The following is a 25,138-nucleotide window of genomic DNA, read 5'->3' on the forward strand; positions in this document are numbered from 1 at the left end:
AACTGCTTCAAACATTTATTACAATTTTTACAGATTCTAAGTTCACTAATAATGCTGCAACGTGTGCTGGTGTAACGAGACACGAGGCCTGGGACCACACCTCTGACCAGGCCAAACACTGCTGTCCAGCAAGCACCAGTCTAAGGTGAGGCCGCCTGCTCAGGGGGTTCCCAGGTGCAGCAGCTCAAGACCCTGGAGAAGGAAAGGGCAGCATGGAACACCCTGTGTGCACTGGCCTGTGCTGGGCTGTGGATGAGCTGCCACTTCAGGTGGCTTCAGACTCCGACTCCATCTTGCAAGCCCCAGGGAGCACTTCTAAGAAGGCTGACATGATCTAGGTGCCTGAGAGACCATGACAGGGATGTGCTGGGTTTCCGTGGCTTGAATGCTTGATCGAGTGCCACATTTTTCAGTCACATGACTGCAATGCAGAAAGGTATGAGGAGGCCTGGCCTGGTGTTAGGAACTGAAGAAGTGGCCCAATCCCAGGTTACAACTGTTTGATCCAGTGCCCCGTGGTTTCCAGGTGGCTGTGGTAGTGTGGCAGAGTCTTTTGGTGTTCTCTTGTTAACACCCTGTTCCGTGGACAGCTCTTTGTGTTTCAAAGCCATTTAAATGTATCTGCAGGTTTTCTTCTGGGCACTCTAGCTTACACCCCTGCTTGCTCACCGGCGCTGGTTTAGACCCGTCAAGTTCTTGAGCTGATAAAGGGATGGAAACAGAGTGATGAACTCTTGCCCTGCCTCTAGGATTCCAATGGGAAAGATCTAGATTTTCAAGGTGGCATGAGTGGTTATGATACAGAGATCTGACATGCCAGGGTCCTGGGAATCAGCACTGTTTCTTGATGACAGTAAAAAATAAAAAGGTGGGATATTTGGGATCTAGAGATTGGGACTGAACCACTGTGTCTTACTATTAGCTTTTCAGTTTAAGGCTACAAAACTCCTTGGGGTCAGTGACACACGTAAGAATCACAGCGCTGGAGGTGGATGGGCAGGGATGAGCTGGGCGGTACTCACTGTCACTGCTGCTCCCATTAGTCCTTGCGCCAGGGCCTCTCCGGTGGACTTCACCTAGGAGGGGTCAGAATCAGGTTCTCTTAAGCCCCCACCTCTAGCTCAAAGGTGGGACAGGCAGATCAAATCAGTAGGCCTATTTGTCCTGACAGGTAGAGTCAAGAGGGCCCTGTGGACTGGAGGAGGAGCTATGGACAACACAATCACAAACGGGCCAAGTGTGGCTCTTAGGGAAGGGCTGGGATGAGGAAGAACCACTCAGGTTCCCTGGGAAGGTCCTGAGGACTGTTAGCTGAGGCTGAGGGGGAGCAAGAGAACAGACAGGTGACCAGTGTGGCCTGAAGGGGACAGTGTGTCTACTGAGGCTTCCCAAATGGCTAGCCCCCAGCTACCTGCTTGGCAGTGTGGCCCATGTTCATTGCATCCTTAATTCGGTTTTCCAGGAAGCGCCAAGTGTCCTCAAAGTCTGGGGAGGAGTCCTGCATCATCACCAGCTCTGTCGTGTTGTAGATGCCAGCCAACACAGCTCGGCGGGTGTACCAGTTAAACTGCAAAGAAACCCATCCAGAAAGGTGGCTCACCACTATTGCTGTGGGTTGGGAGAAGTCTGGGGTAGTTCCTACTCAAAGCCACTGGTACTCATGGGCTCCCTCCTGATTTCTTCTTTCCCTCACAGATACACATGGCCCTCTGGACAAGACTGCTGTTCCCAAACTAGGCAAGGCATCACAATCATCTGGGAGATGAAGATGCAAGCTCCTGGACCCAACCTCATAAGAGTTTAGAGTCAGTGGGTCTGAAGCAAGTGCCAGGATCTGGATGTTTAATAAGCATCCCATGAGACTTTGCTACAGCCACTCGGCTTTGGAAATACCAGTGAAAGCCTAAGTCTCAGGACATCTAAGCTCCAGGGAGGCTCTGTGTTCAGCCAGTTATGACCAAACCTTGGTTTGTTCATCGGTGAAATGAGGGCTGAGACAGGATCACGGACAGACTGGGACACCTGGGAAGAGCTGAGAGTTCAAGTCCTTCAGCAACTTCCAGCTGTCCCGGCCACCCACTCCAGAGCTCTAGCTCAGATGCTTCATGTTTTATCCCTCTAATTTCTTTACTTTCTAATTTTATTTTCCTACCATCTCTGTTGGTGGTATATTTCCACATGGGGGGAGTTTATTAAAGCACTTTGTTAGAACTGTGGTGGGAGCATCTCTTTGCCTCCCATCCTGGATTCCACAAAGTATCATCACACATTAATTTCTTTTATGAAGGTATATATATATATACATTTTTTAATTTCCTACCAGAAACATGATAGCATTAGCAAGTCAGATCCTTTCCTGGTACCTGTTTAAAGGCATATTGATCTCTTAGCAAAGCAGGCCAAGATGGGCTGGGGGGGGGGTGCAGTTTCCTTTTAAAGCAATGGGAGTCTCCAAGGCATTCTTTTTTTTCCCTCCCCAGTCACTCTCATAAAAGACACATACTGAGAAAGTCTGCTACAGAATCTAAACCTTAGTAGACTGAGGGGGTAGTGACTCCAACATGGCAGCCCAATCACAAGGCCCTCTGATGCCCTGTGTTACCACTCCAGGGAGGAAGGAGTATGACTGGTTTGTGGCTAGAGCACTGGTCCCTGAATGAAGATGACCTAGACCCCACTGTGGCTTGTTGAGGGACCCTCCTCATACCTTAGCCTCTCCTTTCCAAGATGGGAATGACACTGCAGTCCCCCTGGAGGGACTTGTTATCAAAGAAATTTCACAAACTTCTTGAGGAAATGCTTAACCCAAGCCCTTCCCAGGATCCTGTGGGCTTGCAGAAAGCACTCACATCAGTGGACTGGTCCCCAGCGTAATGCCACATGTCATCCACCATGCTGGTGAGCAGGCTCAGGCTGGACGGGATGTTGTGGGGGAGCATGAGGACACTGAGAGCCTGAGGAGAGATGACAGAGGAGATTCTGCACACCAGCAGTAACAGCGCGTAGGTGGCTGGCGCCTCACCTCTCCATGGAGGTACAGTGGGGGCCCACCCAGCCCTCATTCTCAGACTCACCATCTCCACCCTCTGGTGTGAGCTCCTGGCATCTAACGATCCCGACTACAGCTGACAAGAGCCAGGGCCGATCCCACCCACAGCTGGCCCAGTCAGATTCTGAATCCCTAGCATGTGGACTTGGGAATGCAGACAGCCAGGTGTCGCCTGGTCTCTTTGAGTATTGAGAGCAAGGTGGGGGAAGCACCCAACTCTGCATCATGGAGGAAGTAGGAGAGACAGGAGGGGAGTCTGAGGGTAGTTTCCAGGTCCAAATTCGAGGCCACTCCCAGAGCCCAGTAGCACTCCTGCCCCTGATGCTCTGCTGCAGCCTCATGATAAACTCCTTCCATTTTTTTTCCCCTTGACTCGAGTTGATTTGTTACCTGAAACTGAAAATCCTTCAATATATGCGATGGCACAACCCAGAGGTGCCTCCATTAGCAGACTTTAACTCCTGACAGTAGAAGGGCTGGCCACTTTGCCAACTAAAATCCACTGACTGGTCAGTGGGAGCTGGGCAGAGACATCCTGGATTAGCTGAAAAGTTTTCTTGAAGTAGCCCAGAAGGAAACATGCCAAATAAGGAGGCAGCCAGAGCCTAAACCATGCAACCTGCACTGCTTTAAATGCTAGGTGAAGTGAGTCAAGCCGGAGATCAGAAAATCAAGCGAGGCAAGCATCGGCAGGGATGGGTACGCTGGGGTCTACTCCCTCACGCCCAGCCTGCTGTTAGGCGCACGGCCAGTGTTCAAATGTCTGGCAACCGACTGACTGAAATTACATGCTCAACAGTCTCCCAGCTGGGCAAAGGACACTAGATGATCTCTGGGTCCTCTCAGTTCTGAAGTGCTTTGACTTTCTTAACTGAGAGAATGGCCCACATTGTGATACACTTTGAAATAGGAAGAAAGGAGTTTCAGAAAACCGGGGGAAAGGCCTTTGGAATGAATACTCCAATTCTCAAAGCATCGCACTGTCATGCTGAAAAGAAATCCCAGTCCCCTGAGCTCTAGAACAGGCCTGTTAATGACAGTCAGTAAAATCTTTTGACTTTTCTAATCTCCTTTGTGGATTCCTCCTCACTGAAGACCTGGTGGCACACCCAGGCCACTAAGACCCCATCCAGGACATGATCTAGGACTCACTCACATTTCCAGGAACAGAGACACAGATGGCTCAGAGGCACTCTCTTTGGCTCTCCCAAATCTGAAACCTAGATCTACCAAGTGCACTGAGTATCCCTGGGTTTGTGGAGATTAATGAGCTAACTTCTGAACAGTGTGCCACGTCCTCTAAGTGAAAGGTGCTAAGAATCATAAACATGAATACATTGTTGCCCTGTGGCCTGCATATGGACTCTGTACCCGGGGCCAATGCTCAATGTACGGGATCAGCATTCTCAGTCTGGTTTCCACTGCGTCCCTCAGGAACTGGTCTGTCTTCCTCTTCCTGGAAGAGGGAAAAGAAAACAGAGTGTCTCTGGGTCAAAGGCATGGGCTTGGTGCTACACGGTTTACTTAGTCCTAGCGGCAAGGGTCCCACTAGCTCCTGAAGAGACAAGCAGCTACGTTTCAGTCCCATCAAAGCAGCAGGGCTGCTCAGGGCTGCTCTTTTGGCTCTGCTTGCACTGGCCCCCTGGGGACAGCTGTGGGGCCTGAGTCCCTTGAACATTAGCTGCCACCCTGAGCGATGATACCATAAGGACTTACTCTGCCTGGCCCAGCTGTACCAGCTTCTGCTCCTCTTCCAGCACACGGGTGAGTCGAGCGTTGCACTGGGTCACAAAATGCAGTATCAGCTCACTGCCATCATTCCCAAACATGCTGGCGGCTGCACTGGAGAGACCCAGAGACTACAAAGGGGGAGAGGGAAAATAGGAAAGTGGTGGGCAGGTGGAGTAGACTCTGCTGCCTGCTCACCACCAGTGCCTCTTCTTCTAGTAGCAGCAGCTTGATTTTCAGCAGGACACCCCCCGACTCTTCTTTCTTGGTTCGTGGGATCTGGGTGAAGCAGATCACCAGTCCCCCAACTACTCCATCAAGCTCTGGGGTGTGTTTCAAAGCAGGGGACCCAGACTTGGATAAGTGAGTGGAGTTCATTCACAGCGACCAGGTCAGGGGTGTGCTCGTAGCCAAATGCAGCCCTGAGAGGCCCCCTCCAGACTTTTGCTAGTACCGATGGGAAAGAAGTACTCTCTTCCCTCTGGGGCTGCTGAGCCATTTTCAGTCTTGTCTGGGAAGCCCCTGCTGAGAATGAAGCTCACAGAGGGGAGAGCGAAGATGTGCTGCAGAGACAGTACCCAGAAGCACAAGTTGAGAACACTGAGCTACTTACAGACTTTTCTGTTATTAAATGAGCCAAGTATTCCCTTTCCTGCTTGAGCCAGAACTGAGTTTTTTTAAAGAGAGACTTTTTATTTGTTTATTTATTAATTTTTAAATATATATAGTTTTTTTTTTAACTTTATTTTCTTTTTTGGGGGGAGGGTAATTAGGTTTATTTACTTATTGTTTTAGTGGAGGTACTGGGGATTGAACCCAGATCCTCCTGCATGCTAGGCATGAACTCTACCACTGCGCTATACCCTCCTCCCCCCAGAGCTGAGTTCTGACACTTGTAATCCACAGTTGTAACTATTATAAAAAGGGGCTCGGGAAGAGCGCTCATAACTCCCTTCCTCACCAACTCACTTACCCTAAATCTCTTGGAAAGTAGGTCTCTCAGTGGTTTAAAACAAACACACACAAACTTTTCTTAATGAATTGTCAAGGAGTTAACAAAGCCACAAAGATCCTTTGCTATTCCTGACATACAGCAATCACTGGGCATCTAGTGTAGGCAGAACCCTGACAGCAGCAGGGAGGGCAGAGGAGGAAAAAAAAACCCCAATAACTCTGAATTCCCACAAATGGGAGTGGGGAAAGTGCCTCTCTTTTGGTGGAAGTACCCAGCCTTTCTGGAGGGCAATCTGGCAATACTGACGTCAACATCAGAGTTGCAGCAGCACCAATACTAAGGTTGGCTGTGTGCTCTCTGTGTGCCTGGTGCCGGCTAAGCACAGAACATATACGACCTTGCCGCAGCCTCACAGCAACGCCAGGAGGTGGATATTACCATCATCCCCATGTTATAGATGAGGAAACGGAGGCTTAAAGCTCTTAACCACCAGGCTATACTGCCTCTACTACGTACGTAACAGGAACCTCAAACATATACATACTCTCCCGGCCAGGTGTTGAGGTATTGTCTCTCAGCTCCAAACCTGCCCTTCCATCCTCAGCTGTGTGATTCAGGGGTTGGGGCCCTGCAAGCCATACTTCTGGCTCCATGTTAGCTCTGCCAATAGGGTCGCTAGAGGGAGACTGCAAGGCTGGAGGAGGAAGGGACTGGCTCCTTCTGGATTACTTCCTGTCTGCTAGCAGTTTGTGTGAGCAGTGTCCTTCTTCACAGCAGCAGCTGAACCCAGTCTGCAGCTTTCCCAACACTCACAGAAATAGTTTCATCGAGCCACCATCCTCTCCCTGCCCTCCCCACCGCCCCACCATTTCCCCAACCCCCAGAGGTCAGGCACCAGCCCCAAGAGACCCTTCCTCCACGCTGAGAGATGCCAGCGCCAGCTGAGCAGCACCCTTCCTGAGTTTCACCTCCATAGGGGCTCTCCCTCAAGCTTCTAGCTTTAATAATTCCAACTCTTCCCTTTGTTCCCTTCGCCCTGGGGATGGGAGCTACTTCCTACAGGTGTTACCTCTGTACCTTAGTGTTCTTTTTATCCTTTCAGTTACCTGGTTACCAACTTCACATCTAGTTAACAATTCTTTGTATTAAATTCTCTCTATTTGAGTAGCTGGTATGATTTCTTCTGACTGATGCACCCCCTGAAAGACTAACTCCACTTCTCAGAATTTGTCCTAAAGAAATCAACCAGAAATGTACTTAAATGTCATATAAATAGGTCTATAATACTAAAAAAAATTGGAGTGGGGATGGTATAGCTCAATTGGTAGAGCACATGCTTAGCATACACAAGGTTCTGGGTTCAATTTCCAGTACCCCCATTAAAAATAAATAGATTAAAAAAAACTAATTACTTTCCCCCTCAAAAAAAATAAAAATATTAAAAAAAAGTTGGAAATCCAAATGTTCATCAATTGAGTTCAAGTAAATACAATAGGCATTATGCAGCCATATGAATGGAGAAGTGCAGAGTGAAAAAAGCCAGTTAACCATAGAATTTTCAGTACAATCAGATTTTTCCAAACGATTCTGTTACATTTCTGCCCTCAACTGGTTCCACACCTTTCTGTAATGATTCTTGCAAACCTCCTCTGCTGCCTCCACACCTTTGTCTCCTCCCACTCTTGCCCAACTTCAGGTTCATGAGACAACCACACCTACTTCACAGAGAAAACAGAAGACATCCCCTGGGAACTCCTTAAAGATTCATCTAGAAACTAAACCTGCAGCTGTATTCTCCAACTTCACCCCTAATACATCTAAGGCCAGTCTTTCCACCTGTTTTCCAGATTTCGTAATTCCTGCCTTCAAGGAACCTCATATTTTTTATCTCGCCACTTTCTCTTGGATCTTCACCGTCACCCTTGTGACTGCACCGCCAGGCCAGTATTCAAACACTCAGCCAATTTCCCCCGCTCGGTACATACCAGCTCTCTTCTACCTCTGGCTGCCAAATGCCTCTCCACTTCCTTACCCTCTACTCACTTCTCCACCCATCCGTTATTTCTGACTGGTGCTCCCCTCACATGGCTGCTGCCGCAGTGATCAATGTCCGGTTGCTTAATCCACATTCTCCTGCTTTGCCTCCAACATCAGGCTACTCTACCTCCATCTTCTTTGCCAGCTCATTCTGTTCTGTCCTATCCTAAACGTCAGAGTTCCCCAAGGACCTAGACTCCTCTCTTTTCACACGACACTCTGGGCACACTCACACCACCCTCGGCAGTCTCACTTGCTTCTATGGTTTAATTACCACATACATATGTCGATAATGCCCCGACAGATACTCTAGTCCAGGTAGCTCCTCCAGCTTCAGATCTGTATGCTTGAGGTCTCCCGTTGGTTGACCCAAAGACCCCTCATACTCAACAAAGCTCAAGATTGTATCCATGAGCCTTCTTCGAACCTGGTCCTCTTCCCATGGCCTTCATCTCAGAAAACAGCACCACTATGTACCCACACATGCAAGCTGGCAGGCAACGCGGGTGCTATTTTGTCACTTCCTCCTGTGTCATTCTTTCACCAAACCTACCCACTTGCCTCTGCGTTCACTGCCAATGGTCTAGGTCAGAAAGCCCTCATCTATCCCAGATGACTGGCAGCAGCTCCCAGTGACTCTCTGCCTCCAATCCATTTTTCACCCAGCAGCCAAATGATGGTTTTGCCATGTTAAATTGAATCCAAATCTCCAATTATTCTTAGAATAAAAGTCTAACTCCTTAACGTGACCTTTGGGACTTTGCCTGATTTGGCCTCAACTGACCCTTCCCCAGCCTCACTCAGATCAGGTCTCTCCTTTCACTCTCCATGTGATGGTTTTCCCCGGTTCCTCTAATGTGCAGGCTTCTTTCTACTCTGCACATGCTGTTTCTCTGTCTGGACTTGTCTGCCCCCATCCCCGCCAAACCAGGTAAACCCCACTCATTCCTCAGCTCCCAGCTCAAAAGCCTTTTCTCACCATGTGCTCACCCTGCCCCATATGAGGTCAGGTCCCTCCACTGTCGTCTCCACAGCACCTTTTCCTGACAGCACTTATCACATTTTATAAATGTGTATTTGTATAGATTTGATTAACGTGGCCAGACTGGAAGCTCAAAAAGGGCAGAACTGTGTCCATCTTGATCATTATGATGTTCCCTAGGACCTAGCATACATTTGTTCAATAAATATTTAAAGAATAATTAATAAATGAAAGGGTTTTTTTTATTTGAAAGAATAGATATCAAAATATTGATCTTTGGTGTGTCACAAATGATTTTTACATTCTTTTTTAATATCTGTATTATTCAAAGCTTTCTCAATGAGCACACAGTAGAGTCATATGGTATACACATTTCACTTATATGACTTGTTACCATATGTGCTCTTGGGAGAGTGAGAGAAGACAAAGAGAAGTATTAGTTAAGTTTAAGTAAAGCAGCAAAGTTGTCCCCATGCTTGAGATGACAGATGGGAATCTGTAATTCCTTCCATCTCCATCCTCACAGCCCTCTCATGGGATGGTATCCGACTATGTTTGATGATTCTATACCACAAGGCCTAAACATGAGCCCATGGCTTAACCTAAAGCAGTGGTCTGTTCCACTGCGAAAAGAAACACGGACTGTTAGATTTACTGAGAAAAATGAGGTGTGCTGCCCTTCAAGGTGGTGCCTTCTTGGGTTTTCAAACACCATATTTCATCAATTCTAAGATGCACAAATTTTTTCATTTTAAACAATCAGTATGAATCATATAATTGATGATGTGTCATAGTTTAATAGACAGCATTTTCCCTTTTTTAGTGAAGCATAAAATAATGGTGCTTCTTCCAATCAATGGCATCTTAGAGTCAATGAAATATGGCAGTTTTGATCATAAGCAATTCTTGCCTAATGAGCTGCCTTTAGAATCTAACTCCCAAGAACCAACTCCATAGTATATACTTTTTAAATTAAAATATAATTTAAAAATAAAGCCATTTCCACTCTATTAGGGAAAAATAAACTAACCAACCCAGAAAATCCTGTAGCAGTGAGAGGCCCCAGGGCTCTGAGCTGGGCTGGAAGCAAGCGGGGAGCCCTCCGCTCTGGCTGGTGTGACTCCCTCCTGGCTGATCCTGGTCACGCTGCCCCACCCTCACCCATACACACCTGGGCTCCTTCTGCAATTGCCTCTGCCGTCCACCCATGGGCAGGCACGAACTCCAGGGCTGCCGTTAGGATGCGGTGCTGCAGCTGCTCCTCACTCTCATAGTCCTCCTCCTCCTCGCCACCTTGATCTGTATACCTGAGACCCGAAATCCAAGATAGGCATGGGGACGGGGCCCAGCACACCTCATCTCACTGCAGGCTGCTGGGCAGGCAGAATGTGCCTGACCATAGACTCTGTGTGTCCTCTTAGAACATGTTGGGAGGACTTTTAGTTCTGTCAGTATTACTGTTTAAATGCCCAACAGAGTAAAAGTTATATCATCCGTCGCTTCCCACAGTCACTGAGAGAAAGGAACCAGTGAGCAAGGAGGCCATGTGACAGGAGGCACATGCTCTTGCAGCACGCTGATCTCCCTGTTTATAGCCTTATCATACTGTTTCTTTATCTGGATTTTTGCCAAACTGTTGCTCTATGAAGACAGGGACAATGGTTACATTATTCACAGGGCCTGGCACAAAGTAAGTCCTCAAACAGTATTTGTTGAATTGAAATGAAAAGTACTTTCATCGGGAGAGCAGAGAAATGATTTCTAATTTCTAATTTTAGAGCAGAGGAATTTCCCAGTGGCAGGATTAATAAAAGACAAAATATCTAATGTAGATATAAATTATTATTTCCTTTCTGGAGGGCAATGTGGCCCCACATATGTAAAAAAAAAAAATGTTAAATGTGCATATCCTTGACTCAGCGTGCCCACTGCTGAATCACACACTTTATCACATTATCTTTCATACCAGGGAAACAAATCTAAATATCCATCAATAAAAGATAGGTCAAATAAATTTTGGTACTGTCATTTGCTGGAATATTATGCAACCACTAAAATAATATAGACTGTGAAAAGACATTAAAGGTGTACTGTTGATGTTTTCATAGGGGTACACATCTATCACAATCCATCAAATTGTGCATCTGAAATATGTGTAGCTTACTGTACAGAAATTATACCACAAAAAGTTGCTTAAAAAAAAAGATATACTGTTGAGTGAAAAACCAGATTCTGGAACAGCATGTACAGTATACAGTATAATTAGCCATTTATAATACATGTAGGTTTATATATGAAATATGCTTAGAGAAACATCTAAAAGGATATTCACAAAAATGTTAGCAGACTTATTTCTGGGTTTGTGATTTCTGGTAATTATTTGTTTTATTATTATTACTTGTTTTTTATTTTTATTTTTATTTTCTGGGCACCAGTGTCTGGAGGGATTGGGTCCTAGTGTCCTAGGCTAGATAGTAAAGGGTAGGAGGCAATGGGCTCAAGGCTCCTTCTGAGGGTCCAGGCACCTGTGTCCTTCAGGGTGGGAGAAGCTGCCCATCACCCTCGGTCTGCTGTTTCTGGTGGGTGAGCCCAACAGGGCAGACCCAGGAGCTACCTTTTTTCCAGAAGCCCCTCCTGACCATCCTTTGTTTTAATTTTGTGAAATTCTTTGTATTGTTTAGATGTTTTAGAATGTACCAGCACCATTTTCACAAAAAAAAAAAACAAACAACAAATAGGTTCCTTTCAAGATAGTCTTGAAAATGATAAAAGGTGTGAAGGGGAGAGAGCAGAGAGGAAGGAGAACAGACTTACCCAACCACACAAAGTGGCCAGAACTGGGTGGACTGGGGCTCTGGTGCCTACCTGGGGGGTGAACGAGAAGACTCTGGATGGGGTTCTTCCATGCCTTGCGTCTCAGGATGTTGCTGAGAAAAGGAGGGGGGAGGTTGCTGCTTCTGCTCTTCTGAAGATCTCAGCTGCATAATTGAAGCATGGAAGGCACGAGGCAGCAGGGCTGGTCGGCAGCACGGCACTGAAACAGAAACTGGGCTGGTCAGTCAGACACACTCATCACAGAAGACCCTTTGACACGCAGAGTGGTATGAGGGACGAGCAAGAGGATAATCAGAGGAAAACCAGAACCATTCATCCAAGTGTTGAATCCCAAAAAAAAATCTTGGGTAAATCTTGCAACAGTGATGTGGTGGCAAATGCATGAATTAGGAAGCAGAAGACCTGTCTTCTAGATGTCTTTCCATCATTTGTTAGCTGTGTGGTAATGGGCAAACTATTTCATCCCAATGAGCATGACTTTAAAACATGCAAATTAAGAGTAATAATCTTTACCTGCTCAATGAGAGTGTTGTGAGGCTCCCTTCAAAACGAAAGTGACGTGAAAATGTTACATATTTATATATCATGGTAGGAGCACTGGACTAGAAATTAGAAGGTCTGAGTACTGACTCTCTAGTATTTATGTGGTGTCGCTATCTGCTTTCTCATCTGCAATGTTGCAACACCCCATTTACTCCAGGAAAGGGCTTTTGGGAAGTACAGTATTGTGTTTCCTAAGCAAAGGCTCTTACTACTGTTTTCTTTCCCAGCATTTTACTATAAAAAAAAATTCAAACGTACAGACAAGTGTAATTATGGCATGAACATCTGTATACCCATCACCTAAGTTGTATATATCTATCCCTCACACTCTTCATTTATCAATCCGTCTCATTTTCTGATGCATTTGTTGCAGACATCAGTGTTCTTTATCTCTAAACATTTCATCACACTTATCAAGTAGAGTTCAATATTTATTTACTGTTCTTTTATCGAGGTGACATTTATACTCAATGAAATGTACAAATCTTAAACAGGCCAATTCTGAGTTTTGACAAATGTATACACTTGCACAACTTGAATGCCTATCTAGAGATTAACATTACTCTGTCAAGTTCCCTCGTATTCCTTCCCAGTCATTCCCCATTCCCAGTCCCCCACACTGTTCTGAATTTCTCACCCTAGTCTTGCCTGTCCTAGAATTTCATTTAAATAGAATCATACTGATGTGTCCTATGCATGCATGTGTAAGATTTCTTTTGCTTAGATTATTTTTTAGATTGATTCATATTTTTGTGTCAATCAGCAGATTGTTACTTTTTATTGCTAAGTAGTATTCCACCAAGAAACACTATTCTGTTGAACACCTGGGCTGTTTCAGTGTTGGCTGTTATAAATAAAGATGCTACAAATATGCTTTTGTGGATATATGCTTTCATTTCTGTTGGGTAAATACCTAGGAGTAAATTTGCTGGGTCACAGGCATTACTTTTACTGAACATATTTAGTTTGGAGTTTTGTATAAAAACAACTTAAAAAGGGCACTCATTTAAAAAAAATTTATGGACCAATTCAGGAAACAATGATTTTTAAAATAAACATAGCACATATGTGTAAAAAATCAATATTTTAGTATATGTACAGAAAAAAATGGAGCAAACATTCATAAAACTTTGAAAAGGGCATGGGAGATCTGGAAGCAATATTGTGAAACCACTGCAGTACATCATAAGATTTCAGGTAAAATACAGAAGAATATTTATTATTTCATTAGTTAGATATTTATGTTACTGTGTCAATGCATACATTCTATTTATGGAAGGTGACACTGATTTTCCATTTATGGTAGTGATATAAAGTTTCCTCTTTCAAGTAAACGTCTATAATTTTAAGAACTCAAGATGTATAAACAAAAATACTGACTATATAGCGGGAAAGGTGATACGAAGCTATCACAGAATTATTTAGGCGGTAGGGAAATGACTGACTTGGAGGAAAAGGCGACTAGGCGCTCTCTGGCTGTTCCCCGAGATCAGGGCCCAGGGACTTGACAATGGAGTTAAGAGACTGAGTCTGCCAGGTTGCAACCGACGAGCTGCGTGACCTTGCGCACCCACAGCTCTTGCTCGGGGTCCCTCAACTTCATGAAATGGGAGTGACAAGCTCTTCCCTGATGCTTTTGTCCCTCACAGCTCGAGACTGGGGCCAGAAGCCAGCCAGGCGGCCGATTCAAGGCCAGGGTGTCCGCGAGAGCCGCTATGCCCTTCACCTCACCTTGCTTTCGAGCCGACAAGAAGGCCTCTTCCGCCCCTCACCCAGCCCAGGTCGCTCTGCACCCCCTCCCCTTCCCTTCCTGCTCCCCGGCTCGGCCGCCCCCTCACCGGGCAGGCACCGCAGCTGCAGGAGCCTCCAACCAGCCCGGCCCAGCACACCGGACACCGCCGCCGCCGCCGCCATCTTGGAAGCGGGCAAGCCGCGGACGGCGACGCGACTGGCAGTGCAGAGTACGCGGCGCGGTCCCTCGGCGCGGCCACTCTCGTCCTCCCCGCGCCGCTGGGACCTCCTCCTCTCGCGAGAGGCGCGTGGCGCAGAGCCGGCTGCTGCGGAGAAGCCGGGAGCGAGCCCTGGGCGGCAGGTGAGCTCTGTGCTGGTGGTCCGAGAGCCTGCCCTTCCCTGACGGCCCCCTCCTGGCCTACTCTAGTTCCTAGATCCTCTCATTTCCCGTTCCTAGCCCCGTCCTTCGGCAGAGACGTGGCCATGCCAGCTCCCTGAGGATCACGGCGGGCTTTCACCCGGGGGAAGCCGGTGTGAGGGTCCGGATGGGCCCTGCCTGCCCTGGGCTCCTGGCGTGGTGGCTTCTGCCCTTTCCGGGCGCTCTCATCTCCCGCTCTACCGGTTCTGGCTTGGGCCCCGGGGGACAGTGCGCTGAGGAGTAAGAGCCCTGAGCTGGTGCCCGGGAGACCTAGGTCTGAGACCCGCTTCTGCCAGTAACCAGCTGTTGTGACCTTGGGTTTCAGTCCCTCTTCGCAAACATTGAGGAAATTGAAGTTTCCGTCTTTGGGGGTACCTGGACCCCCAGGTTGTAATTTTGAACCTATGACTTTCCTGAACCTCCAAGGTGTTGAGTTGGTATAACTGAGTTTTCCTAAACTTCCCAGATCGGAAGAACCATCAGGATGCTTGTTAATAAATCGAATACCGAGTTCTTTCCCCTAGAGAGTCAATTCAGTATAACCGGATATAGTCCTGGAATCATTTTTGACAAACGTCCGTAGGTGATTTGGACCATCCGCAAGTTTGGGACAGGCTGGTGGCCTTTATGCTGACATTGAGTGCCAAGCTCTCTGCGTAACTCACAGAGGTCACGGACTAGTCTCTGAACAGATACGTAAATACAGAGCGCTTCACAATAATTGGAAGAAGTTAATGGTTTGGGGATTACGGATAACCAACAACAGGAGCTAAGCATGCCATTCTGTAAATTTCGTGCAGTTAGACGGTTGTCTTTGTATCTTTGCACACTCATCAACCCTAGTCTTTTCAGAACTTCTTGTTATCCCCTGAATGGGTGTAAGGGAAGCCCCCGTAAGCCAGAGCTACTTCCCCAGTGTTAAAATTTCAGATCCATATTTCTAGATTCAGTAAAATACTATTGATCTCTCTATGAGGTTTTGTTTTCTGAATTCTGTCCACCTATCTTCAAATGAATCTTTCCTGTGGAAATTCTAGCACTTAGATATCCTTTCTGAAACCCTTAACTTTGACACCTAATTGCCTGGAGACAGTCCTCCATTTCTTTTCCTTTGAGCTTCCTGTTTCTTTGCTGATTATCACCTTTTTCCCTCTGTATGTGAGCTTCAGTCAGTTCATTTTAGTTAAAAATTGCCCTTTCTGTTAACGGTCAGTACTATCAAAATTTTTTATGGATTTGACTTAAAAGAATTTGGTCCTTGGTTTGAACTGATAGCTAAACTTCAGTCTTATTTTTTTCTTTGGGTCCCCTTCATCCTTAAAAGGAGCTAAGTGCCTCAAAATTTGATGTTTACTGGGTGCCTTAAAAATAAACAAGTGTATTTTCAGATGTTATTCTCAGGCATCTGCTTTCACTGCCTGCCAATAACATTTTAGAAGGGTCACAGGCATGTGTGTGCTACAGTCAGAGTTGGAGAGGTGCTTAACAAACAAGTCCAGTGGCGTGACAATGATGTCTACTCCCCCTCTTTTTACTTAATGAAACTGGGCGCTGAGTCACACTTCTAAGTATGTTGACTTGGATGCCAGACATTTTTTTCCTTATTTTTTTTAGAAAAGATGGACTGACAACAACATAAAACTCTGATGATGAAGAGTATTACACTCTGACTTTAAAAGAACATTGTGTCCCATTTTATTTGGAAAATGCTGACTGAAAGTGGTGGCTATATTTTTGAGGGTTAATGATTAATAAATGTATTTTATGAGCTCCTTGTTGCCATAGAATATTAGTTTTGGGGGAAATGGAACACAAAGCATTTTCCATTCTTCTAATTTACTGACACAATCCCACTGGAGTACTGTATAAGACGTCATAAAGTTCAGCTCTTATATTGTGTAATTTTAACAAAGGAAAAGAAGCTTCACATCTCTCCCTAGGGAGTCCTCCCAGCAGGTATGGCTGAGGAGGAAGAACAAGATTTTATAGGACTGTTTGAAGCAAAGGCAGATAAAGTGGCCACTGAGAAGCAGAGGCTCAGAGTTCTCTGAGAACATTATTTTATTGAGCCCTGTGTACCAGGCCCTGCTGAGTGCTTTTGCATTTTTTTTTCTGTGGGGGGAAGTCATTAGGTCTATTTATTTATTATTCTTTTTTTTTTTTTTTCAATGGAGGGGCTGAGGATTGAACCCAGGACATGCTAGGCATGCGCTCTACCCTTTGAGCTATACCCTTCCCTGGCTTTTGCATATTTTTATCTTCTCATTTACTTCTTACAGCAGCCTTGCAAAATATAAGATTATTTTCCCTACTTTGTCAATGAGAAAAGAGAGAAGCTAATCATTGACCCATGGTCATGTAGCTAACAAATGGAAAATCTAGTGGTAGACAGAACTGTGGTTCATCTGTATTTGAAACCTGTGTTCTATGAAACTCTCCCTGTGTTAAGGTTGCTGAAAAGGTCCAGACACCTGGCTTTTTGTTTTTCTCAAGCTAAAGAGTAGCCTTTGGCCCCTCAGTTCTTTCATGAGGATTTTTTTTTGTGAGTACAGCACCAGGTTTAGTAGTTACCAGTATGCAGGGAACTGATCTCTTTCTGTTGTCCCAAGGGAGACCCTGTTCCAACATCATTCTGGAAGCAAGTCATATATTTCTTATAACATAATGCCCAGCAATCCATATTCCTGTGTTCCCCAGCTGGTTCTTAAATGTTAGATTGATCCCAAGTTGCTCACTTTAAAGATTTGCAAGAGTTCTTCCTCAACATAATGTGACAGTTAAAAGCTTGAAAGTTTCGGTTCTCGATTGTGTGCTTTTTAGGGATTTAAAAACCACAGTTCACTGACTAAGGAATCCTGTTTGTCTGATAACACTGTGCATCCTTTTATTGCAACTTGCAGTCAAGTCAGAATAACAAAGAGTGGGCATTCCACAAGGAAGGAACCAGATAAAAGGCATGATAGGGTGAAAAGGCAAAGATTTTTCATAGAACAGGGTGGGATCAATTCACTTTAGGGAAGTGGGGGGATACAGATGGAGCCAGATTATGGAGCACTTGAATCCAGAAGACAGGAGTTTTTATTTTGTTCTAGAAAATAAAACCCTTAGTAACTCTTTTAGGAAATGAGCAACAAAATCAAACTACTATAGTATTTAAGGATGATTGGCTAACCTCGGCATGTTTTGTAGGCTGAGGAGCCTATCATTTGAAGTGAACATTTTTAAAAAAGGAAGACTGTGTGCCTGGCTCAGACTTAGTCCCAGAGTATCCTGTGATGGCAGAATTGTCACTGAGTTTGCCACCCCTGCAGAAGACAGAAGTGCTCAGCATAAGACCGATCCCTGCTGGACCCCTCTCCCACAGCTTCTGTCTTCATGTCATTTGGTAGAGCTGTCTTAAGTCGGAGACCTGGTGACATTAATGTTTAAGAAAGAAAGGGGGACCCAAGTAGTGTGACCTGATTGCACCGTGAGGACATTCTACACTTGTCCGAGTATCAGGTGAAAGAGAAAGCTGACCCATGGGAGGAAGTTTCCATAGATCGAAAGCATGGGTTTTACAGTCATAGGGACTTGGATTCAAATCCTAGCTCTTACCTTATCCTCACAACACTTACTATTGTATGACGTGGGCAAAGTCAACAGCCTCAGTTTCCTGACTGTAAAATGGGAATAATATCTAGTTTAAGGTTGTTCTAAGGTTCAGTTGAGGTAATGTATGTAAAATGTTTTAAACAGTCTGGCTAAATATTAATTGTTAAGAAAAACATAGTAGATACTATTGATCACTGCAGGTTTGATGGAATTGAATTTTAATATTTTGATAAGTGGGAAAATATCATTATTCAATTTGCCACATTTAAATGTTTTCTCTTTTTAAAGAAGCACTGAGCTTGTGGTTGGGTTATGTCAGCCAATTTATTTGGCTCCCTTGCTGAGTCATACTTCTGCCTAATTAATTCCTGTGTGTTTTATATCATGTTCAAGCTGAGTTGTCTTATATCAAAGAGGAAATAATCTTTGTGACTTCAACCTCCTTACTTGACTCCAAGTCAAAATTCTCAATAAGGAAGGCATCTGCCATATTTGGGAATGTCGGGATTATGAAACCTAGGGATGGTTTATTTATTCAGACTCTGGTATCTACAGTAAAATTGTCTGATGTGGTCACCATTCCCTGGTAGGAGGTCAGAATTCTAGGTTGCAATTCTAATCATATCTGGTTTACCCCATGGATTAAATTGCACTTTTGTCTCAGCCCAGTCTTGACTCTCCTTTGACCCACAGTGTTTAGGTCTGCAGCCCTGCAGGAATGGCAGATTTTGGGATCTCAGCTGGCCAGTTTGTAGCAGTGGTCTGGGATAAGTCATCCTCAGTGGAAGCTCTGAAGGATCTGGTGGATAAGCTTCAAGAGTTGACTGGCGATGAGGGCCGAGTGTCTGTGGAAAACATCAACCAGCTGGTGCAGTGTAAGTACCTCCCCGGGTCATCTTCCAGGGCAGGCGGTTTTGATGGGAGTGCTGTGCTTCTGTCCTTCTTTCATAGTGGGCTTTTGTTTTGGGTGGCATATGATAGTAGTGGCCGGTCACTCTGTTATTTTTCAGTTGAGATTCAGTGGACTCAGGAGTGTTGTTGATGATTTGTATGAGTAAGTTCTTATTTCTTACTAGATAGTCCACATTTTTACAAAAGCTTGCTCTGTGTTCAGCTTCCTTTTTGACTTTTTCCCCTGAGCATATAAAAGGATACAAAATGAGTAAAACTGAAGGAGAGCAGGGCAGCAGGGTCCTTGCCCCTCTTGCTGGTGGTGGTGGTATAGCAGCATTTGCTGAACAGGTAGGTGTTTATTCCATAGGGCCAGGCATGTGGTCTTTGTAGGGGCTTGAAAGGGATTGGGAGATTGCTTCTGGGGCCCAGATGATTGCTGATTCGAGTCTTCCTTCTTTTCAGCTGCCCACAAAGAATCTAGCTTTGACATTATTTTGTCGGGTGTAATTCCTGGAAGCACCACTCTGCACAATGCTGAGATTTTGGCTGAGATGGCCCGGATCCTTCGGCCTGGTGGCTGTCTTTTTTTGAAAGAGCCAGTAGAGACAGCTGCAGGTAAGGAAATCTTCACTTGAAAGACTAGAGTTTAACAGGGTTGAATCTTTAGGTGTTATTTATTGCATCTCTCTGAACAGGAAGTATCACTTGGAGATTACTATTCTATACTGAATCTTATCCTTAGGGATAAATTATTATAAAACTCTGAACCAACATATCTGAAGAAATTGTGATCTTTGACCCATTAGGTAGTGAAATAGAAGGAAACTGCCCTCCTGAAAATGGCTGGCTTCTTTAACAGGTGAATGGTTAAACTGTGGTACGTCCATACCATGGAAAACTATGCTGCAGGAAAAAAGGAACAAATCATTGACATATGCAACAACTTGGATCAATCTCAAGGGAATCATGCTGAGTGAAAGAAATCTAATCTCAAAAATTTATATGCTCTATGATTCCATCCATCGAACGTTCTTGAAATGATAGAGTTATAGTGATAGAGAAGGTTGGTCGTCGGGGGTTAGGAATGGGAGGGATGGGGTGCATGAGGCTTTTAAGGGAGTAGTAGGGGGGTTCCTTGTGGTGATGAAAACTACACACATGCACAAAAAAGTGTATGTAAAACTGGTGAGATCTGGATAAGCTCTGAGGACTGTCAATGACAATTTCCTGGTCTTCATATTGTACAATAGTTGTGTGAGATATTACCATGGGGAGACAAGGTGAAGGGTCCTCGAAACCTCCCTGAAATTTTTTTTTTTAACTTACTGTGCATCCATAGTTATTTCCAACTGAAAAGTTAGAAAATAGTGACTGAAAGTCTGAGAGTGATGGGGTAATTATTGATTCACAGGAAACTAAAGGTAAAATCAAGAAATAAAAACCTTTTTTGCTCAGTGGTGAAGCTGTCAGAATCATTCAGTTCTAAAAGTTTAGCATTTTTTATTAGACTTTCCTTCAAAATGTGATGCCTTATTTCATCAAAGAGAATAGAAATGAAAGTATCTTGAAATGTATCAAGGTGTTCATGTGGAAATACAAGCTCATGATGTGCATAGCAGATACAGTCTTCTACGCTGGGATGTAAACCTTGGGTGACCAAACAGTGTCTGTCAGAACCATAGAGAGAATAATTGCATGCTGTACACTTTCCAAGCCTCTTTCTCAGTCATTATCCAACAACCCCTGCAAGGTTAGGTATTTCCAAGGAGCAGAGAGTGAGAAGAAATAATAAATGGAGTTATCATAGAACAATTTAGGAGCATCCATTAGAGCACTTTGAACAACCGAAAGGGGTTGTCCAATTACAGTGTTACCTCTAAAGCATATACACATGGAGCAGAATAACTTATTATTGTTTTAATGCCTGCTGACCCAAATAGGATAGATCTTTTGTTGTTTTCCTTGACTTGACCTCTATAGCTTTTCACTGGGGTTTTTTCCTCTTGGCAGTTAACAATAGCAAAGTGAAGACGGCACCTAAGCTCTGTTCAGCCCTGACTCTCTCTGGTCTTGTGGAAGTAAAAGAGGTATGTTTGTAGATGGCTTTCTTTGCTGGGAATTTAAACCCTGGGTGACTAAACACAGTATCTCTCTGTCAGATGATCCAGGGAGAATCAAGGGGAAATAACAGCCCTGAGGTGAGGGGATCAGTACGGCTTAGATTAGGAAATAGGTTGGGAATTGCTCCACATGTGAGATACGTGATGCCTCAAAGGACGAGACCTCTGAAACTGATCTTCAGAGAGACTCAGCTTGGGCCCGCGTGGGTTGGGGCGTTGGTACTAGTGGAGACCGCTGAGGCGGGGTGAGAGCGACGTGTCTCTTAATGGACACCAAGCTTAGGCCCAAGTGAAGGGCACCCACCTGGACCTTCCTCAGACTTTTGGTGGGAGGCTGGAGTAGGTTGGAGGCGGAAGTCCATTTCTGACAGTTCAATACAAATATTAACATTAAATAGAGGTATTTATGGTTCTGTGTTGTTCCTTGACGTTGGAATTTTCTTGTGTGCTGGGGGGTGGGGTGGTTGTTGTACCAGGAGAGCTGTTATACCGCTGATTGGCCGCATGACCTAGGGCCTTAAGTTTCTTTATGCCTGCCCTTATTCTTCTTTTTAGTTAAAGGCCTTCCATTGTTTATTCTAAAATATGGGACGTTCACAAAAGCTCAATTTAGACTAAAGAATATAAAATGTAAAGTGACATTCCAGGCCTTGCTTACGCTTCTCTTCTCCACCAGTACATTTTCTGGTGTGGCTGTTCAGACTTCTTATGTATTCACAAGTGTGCACTGTGTGTGTGTGTGTGTGTGTACACATTTTTCCCTGTAAATAAGGTCACAGGTATACGTTGTTCAGTCCCTAGCTTTTTCCCCCACCTTCAGATATCCTCGACGTTTATCCACCCCACTTTCTTATTAACGATGGAACAACACTCAGTGTGATAGATGGACTGTGATTTATTTAACCATTTCATAATTGTTGGCATAGAGGTGGCACCGCCACCTTTTTTCCTCCCTTTACTGTCTACTGCTTCTTCATAAGAACCATGAAAAGCATTGCTCTCCCCCTGTGGTTCTTTTTCTCTACTTTTTGTTGTGGGAATGCTTCCCTGCTACAGGCTTTGATCCTATTCAACATGTCTGATTCATCTTCATAATAATCATTGCAACCCCCACAGTGACTAGCACAGTGCCTTGTACCTAATAGTCAGATGTTTGATAATACTTTGAAACTTTCCAAGGGGTAGGCTCAATATAAACATGTGGACAAAAGTTGCACTCTGGGGTCCTTATCAGTGAGAAACTGAATATAAGACCTGCAGTGATGCCTGGAAAGGGGACATAGTACAACATCATTTTGTAGAAGGAGTGTGGCCTCATTCTTTGATGTCTTGAATTCCAGCTGCAGCGTGAGTCCTTGAGCCCTGAGGAGATTCAGTCTGTCCAGGAACACCTGGGTTACCACAGTGACAGCCTGCTGTCTGTGCAGATCACAGGCAAAAAGCCCAACTTTGAAGTGGGTTCTTCTAGTCAACTTAAGCTTTCTATTGCCAAGAAGTCTTCAGGTAAGTCTGTCCTGGGGGCATTGCTGTGTCCCAGTGGTCCTGGAAGGCCAAGTTAGAAATTGAGCCAAAGATCTGAGGGAGGTGGTGATATCTTTAGAGGACCAGTCCCTTCCTTAATTTCTCTCATTTCCAAGTGGAAGAATGCTTATGTACTATCATCCCAGGCATATTTGGATCCCAAACTGAAATGACACATAGATATTATTTGGTTCGGCCCCTTCTGCACCAGAGGACACTGAGGCCTCCAGATTCTAGAGGCCTGAGTCCCTTAGCTTCATCAGCTAATGAAGTCTTCCCAGGCCCCAGAATTATGAAGTTTACCCTCAAAAGACATCACGGTGGCTGCACGGCAGATAAGAGTGCCCTGTTCCTCTTCCCTGTTCTCTGTGCCACTGAAGTCAGCTTTTCTTTCTTTGAGAATCTTAAGACGCTTATAAAATAAATCTTCTGTTCAGAAAATTGCACCCCGCCCTTTACCACCACTCTCGCCCTTCCTACTGCTGTTTTTTAATGCCTGAGATGAGAAAAATTGTCCCAGCTGTGAGGTGTGCAGAAATTTACTGGTATATTTACACTGCTCTGTTTTGACTGTCCAGCCCAAATCTTTTTTTTTTTTTGAAAGATTACAACTTTATTTTATTTATCTATTTTTGGTGGGGGTGGTTATTAGATTTATTTATTTATCATTATATTTTAATGGAGGTACTGGGGATTGAACCCAGGACCTCATGCATGCTAAGCATGCCTCTACCACTTGAGCTATACACTCCCCCCAGCCCAAATCTTTAAGAAATCCTCTGGCATCCTGATCTTTGATTCATAGTCCAGAACAGGTAGTAGCAGCTTAGATGAGCAGTTTGCCCTGGGGGAAGGTCTGAGCATCTAGTTGTGACAGTGACCACCAGGGGGTGCGCTCCCCCCCAAGACCCATCCGAGGACCAGCCCACACAGAACCTGTGGTCTCAGCTCTTACAGGCTCTTCCCTGCCTTCCTCTGGCCCGGACAGAGAATCAGGAGGTGTGAGGTTTAATTTGTTGTTACACTGTCACCATCAGCTCTACAAGGTTTACATGAGGCCAAAGCTTTGCTTTTGATGATGCTTTTTGGCACACTTTCTTATTTAATCTTAAAATCTCCTGCAATAGATAATAGGGAATACTACTTGCCTCATGTTGTAGGGATGGAAACTAAGATAAGGAGGAGAAAGCAAAGATAAGGAGTGGGAGTGAAAAGCATTAGACAGCACCTGTATTTGTGGCTGTGTGTAACTGGCCTAAGTATCTAAACCTGTTACCTCATTTATAAAATTAGGACAACAAATGATTACCTCATAAGGTTGTTGGCAGGACTAAACTAGATAATGTTTGTAAAATGCTTAACATAGAGTCTGGCACAAAGCAAGTGCTTAACAAATGATAGCTTTTGTTACCATAAGGTGGTGGGTCCCGGTCGTGCCTCTGTAAGTGGTAGAACTGGGCCTTGCACCCAAGCCTTCTGACTCCCAGCCCAGTGTGTTCCCTGCACAGAGTCTTAGTAGAAGGCACTTACGTGTGCTGGGAGCTTGTTTCTGGCTGCTTTTATGGAACTCATTTTCTTTTACTGGTTTGACTCAGGGAAGCCTGCTGTGGACCCTGCAGCTGTCAAGCTCTGGACCCTCTCGGCCAATGACATGGAGGATGAGAGCGTGGTGAGTGGCTACTGTGGTCGTAGTTCAGAGTGGCCCCTCTGGGCCTGGAGGTCTGAAGATATTTACAGCCCAGCATTGTGGTTGTGCTTGTCACTGGCATTTTTGATTGAGAAGGAAACTCCATATTAGTGGCATTTTAAATTTCTTTTTCAGCATCTTTCCCCAACAGATTTTCTTGTTCTCACTTCATGTGATATATTAGACTCTTGGGCGTGTGAGAATCTGAAAAGAGTTTGTCAGCTAAAATATATTTTGGCTCCTTTGTCTGGACAAGTCACTGAACACTCACTGTCTTAAAAGTTATACTTTTCCATCTTAGATTAGCATTGTCTATAATAAAGTTCATTTCTGCAACTCTTGAAGAGATAGTGGTAAGCAAAATAGGTGATGGTTTGTGCCCACGTAGAGCTTACAGATCGATTGTCCACACATTTATCAAAGAATTGCACAAATGTATGTATTATTATTTGCCTTTTTCTCTGGGACTATGTAGAAAATATTTTATCCCCTTATCTCATACAACAGCCCTTCATATATTCAAATAAATATAACACTTGTCTCTTTATGCTTCGTCCTCCCTCCCACCCCCACTCTACACACCTGTTCTCTGCACATCGTAAGTGAGTTCCCAGTCCCCTCACAACCCAGTACACCTTCTGTTCACATAGTTCCTTCCCCATGCGGTCAGCTGGGGCAGGTGGCTGACCCCAGGTCTTTTGGGGATGCCTTCTTCACATAGATGGGTAGACTGCTGTGGCTTGTGACCACTTAAGTTGTTCATCAGCAGAAACCATGACCATGTCACTAATGGCTTCAAATGCTCTCCAGGATCTCATTGACTCAGATGAACTGCTGGATCCCGAAGATTTGAAGAAGCCAGACCCAGCATCCTTGCGGGCTGCTTCCTGTGGGGAAGGGAAAAAGCGGAAGGCCTGCAAGAACTGGTAAGCACTGGGCTGAGCAGAGGCTGCCACGCTGCTTCCAGTGGCTTCTGATTCTCAAGGAATCACAAACTTTAAAATTACTGAAACATGTTTTATTGTAAAGTGTATAGAAGAGTAT

General features: G+C 44.9%; 2 protein-coding genes across 2 annotated transcripts in view; one reads left to right on the plus strand and one right to left on the minus strand.

Moving 5' to 3' along the window:
• On the minus strand, positions 1-14,102 carry COQ9 (coenzyme Q9). Its single transcript, XM_010967343.2, has 9 exons — positions 13,968-14,102; positions 11,617-11,785; positions 9,923-10,058; positions 4,766-4,908; positions 4,421-4,505; positions 2,850-2,954; positions 1,412-1,567; positions 1,023-1,076; positions 1-701 (listed from the first exon to the last, which is right to left on the minus strand). Exons 1-9 carry the CDS (start codon positions 14,041-14,043, stop codon positions 666-668), a joined length of 960 nt encoding a protein of 319 aa, XP_010965645.2. The 5' UTR covers positions 14,044-14,102; the 3' UTR covers positions 1-665.
• CIAPIN1 (cytokine induced apoptosis inhibitor 1) overlaps positions 14,078-25,138 on the plus strand; it is a 14,695-nt gene continuing 3,634 nt past the window's right edge. Inside the window, exons 1-7 of the mRNA XM_010967296.3 lie at positions 14,078-14,221; positions 18,566-18,747; positions 19,229-19,381; positions 20,777-20,853; positions 22,227-22,389; positions 24,003-24,076; positions 24,905-25,020. Coding sequence (XP_010965598.1) covers positions 18,591-18,747; positions 19,229-19,381; positions 20,777-20,853; positions 22,227-22,389; positions 24,003-24,076; positions 24,905-25,020 — 740 coding nt within the window. The 5' untranslated portion in view covers positions 14,078-14,221; positions 18,566-18,590. The remainder of the gene's footprint in view (positions 14,222-18,565; positions 18,748-19,228; positions 19,382-20,776; positions 20,854-22,226; positions 22,390-24,002; positions 24,077-24,904; positions 25,021-25,138) is intronic.

The sequence above is a fragment of the Camelus bactrianus genome, chromosome 9 (assembly GCF_048773025.1).
Source record: "Camelus bactrianus isolate YW-2024 breed Bactrian camel chromosome 9, ASM4877302v1, whole genome shotgun sequence".
Taxonomy (NCBI): Eukaryota; Metazoa; Chordata; class Mammalia; order Artiodactyla; family Camelidae; genus Camelus; species Camelus bactrianus.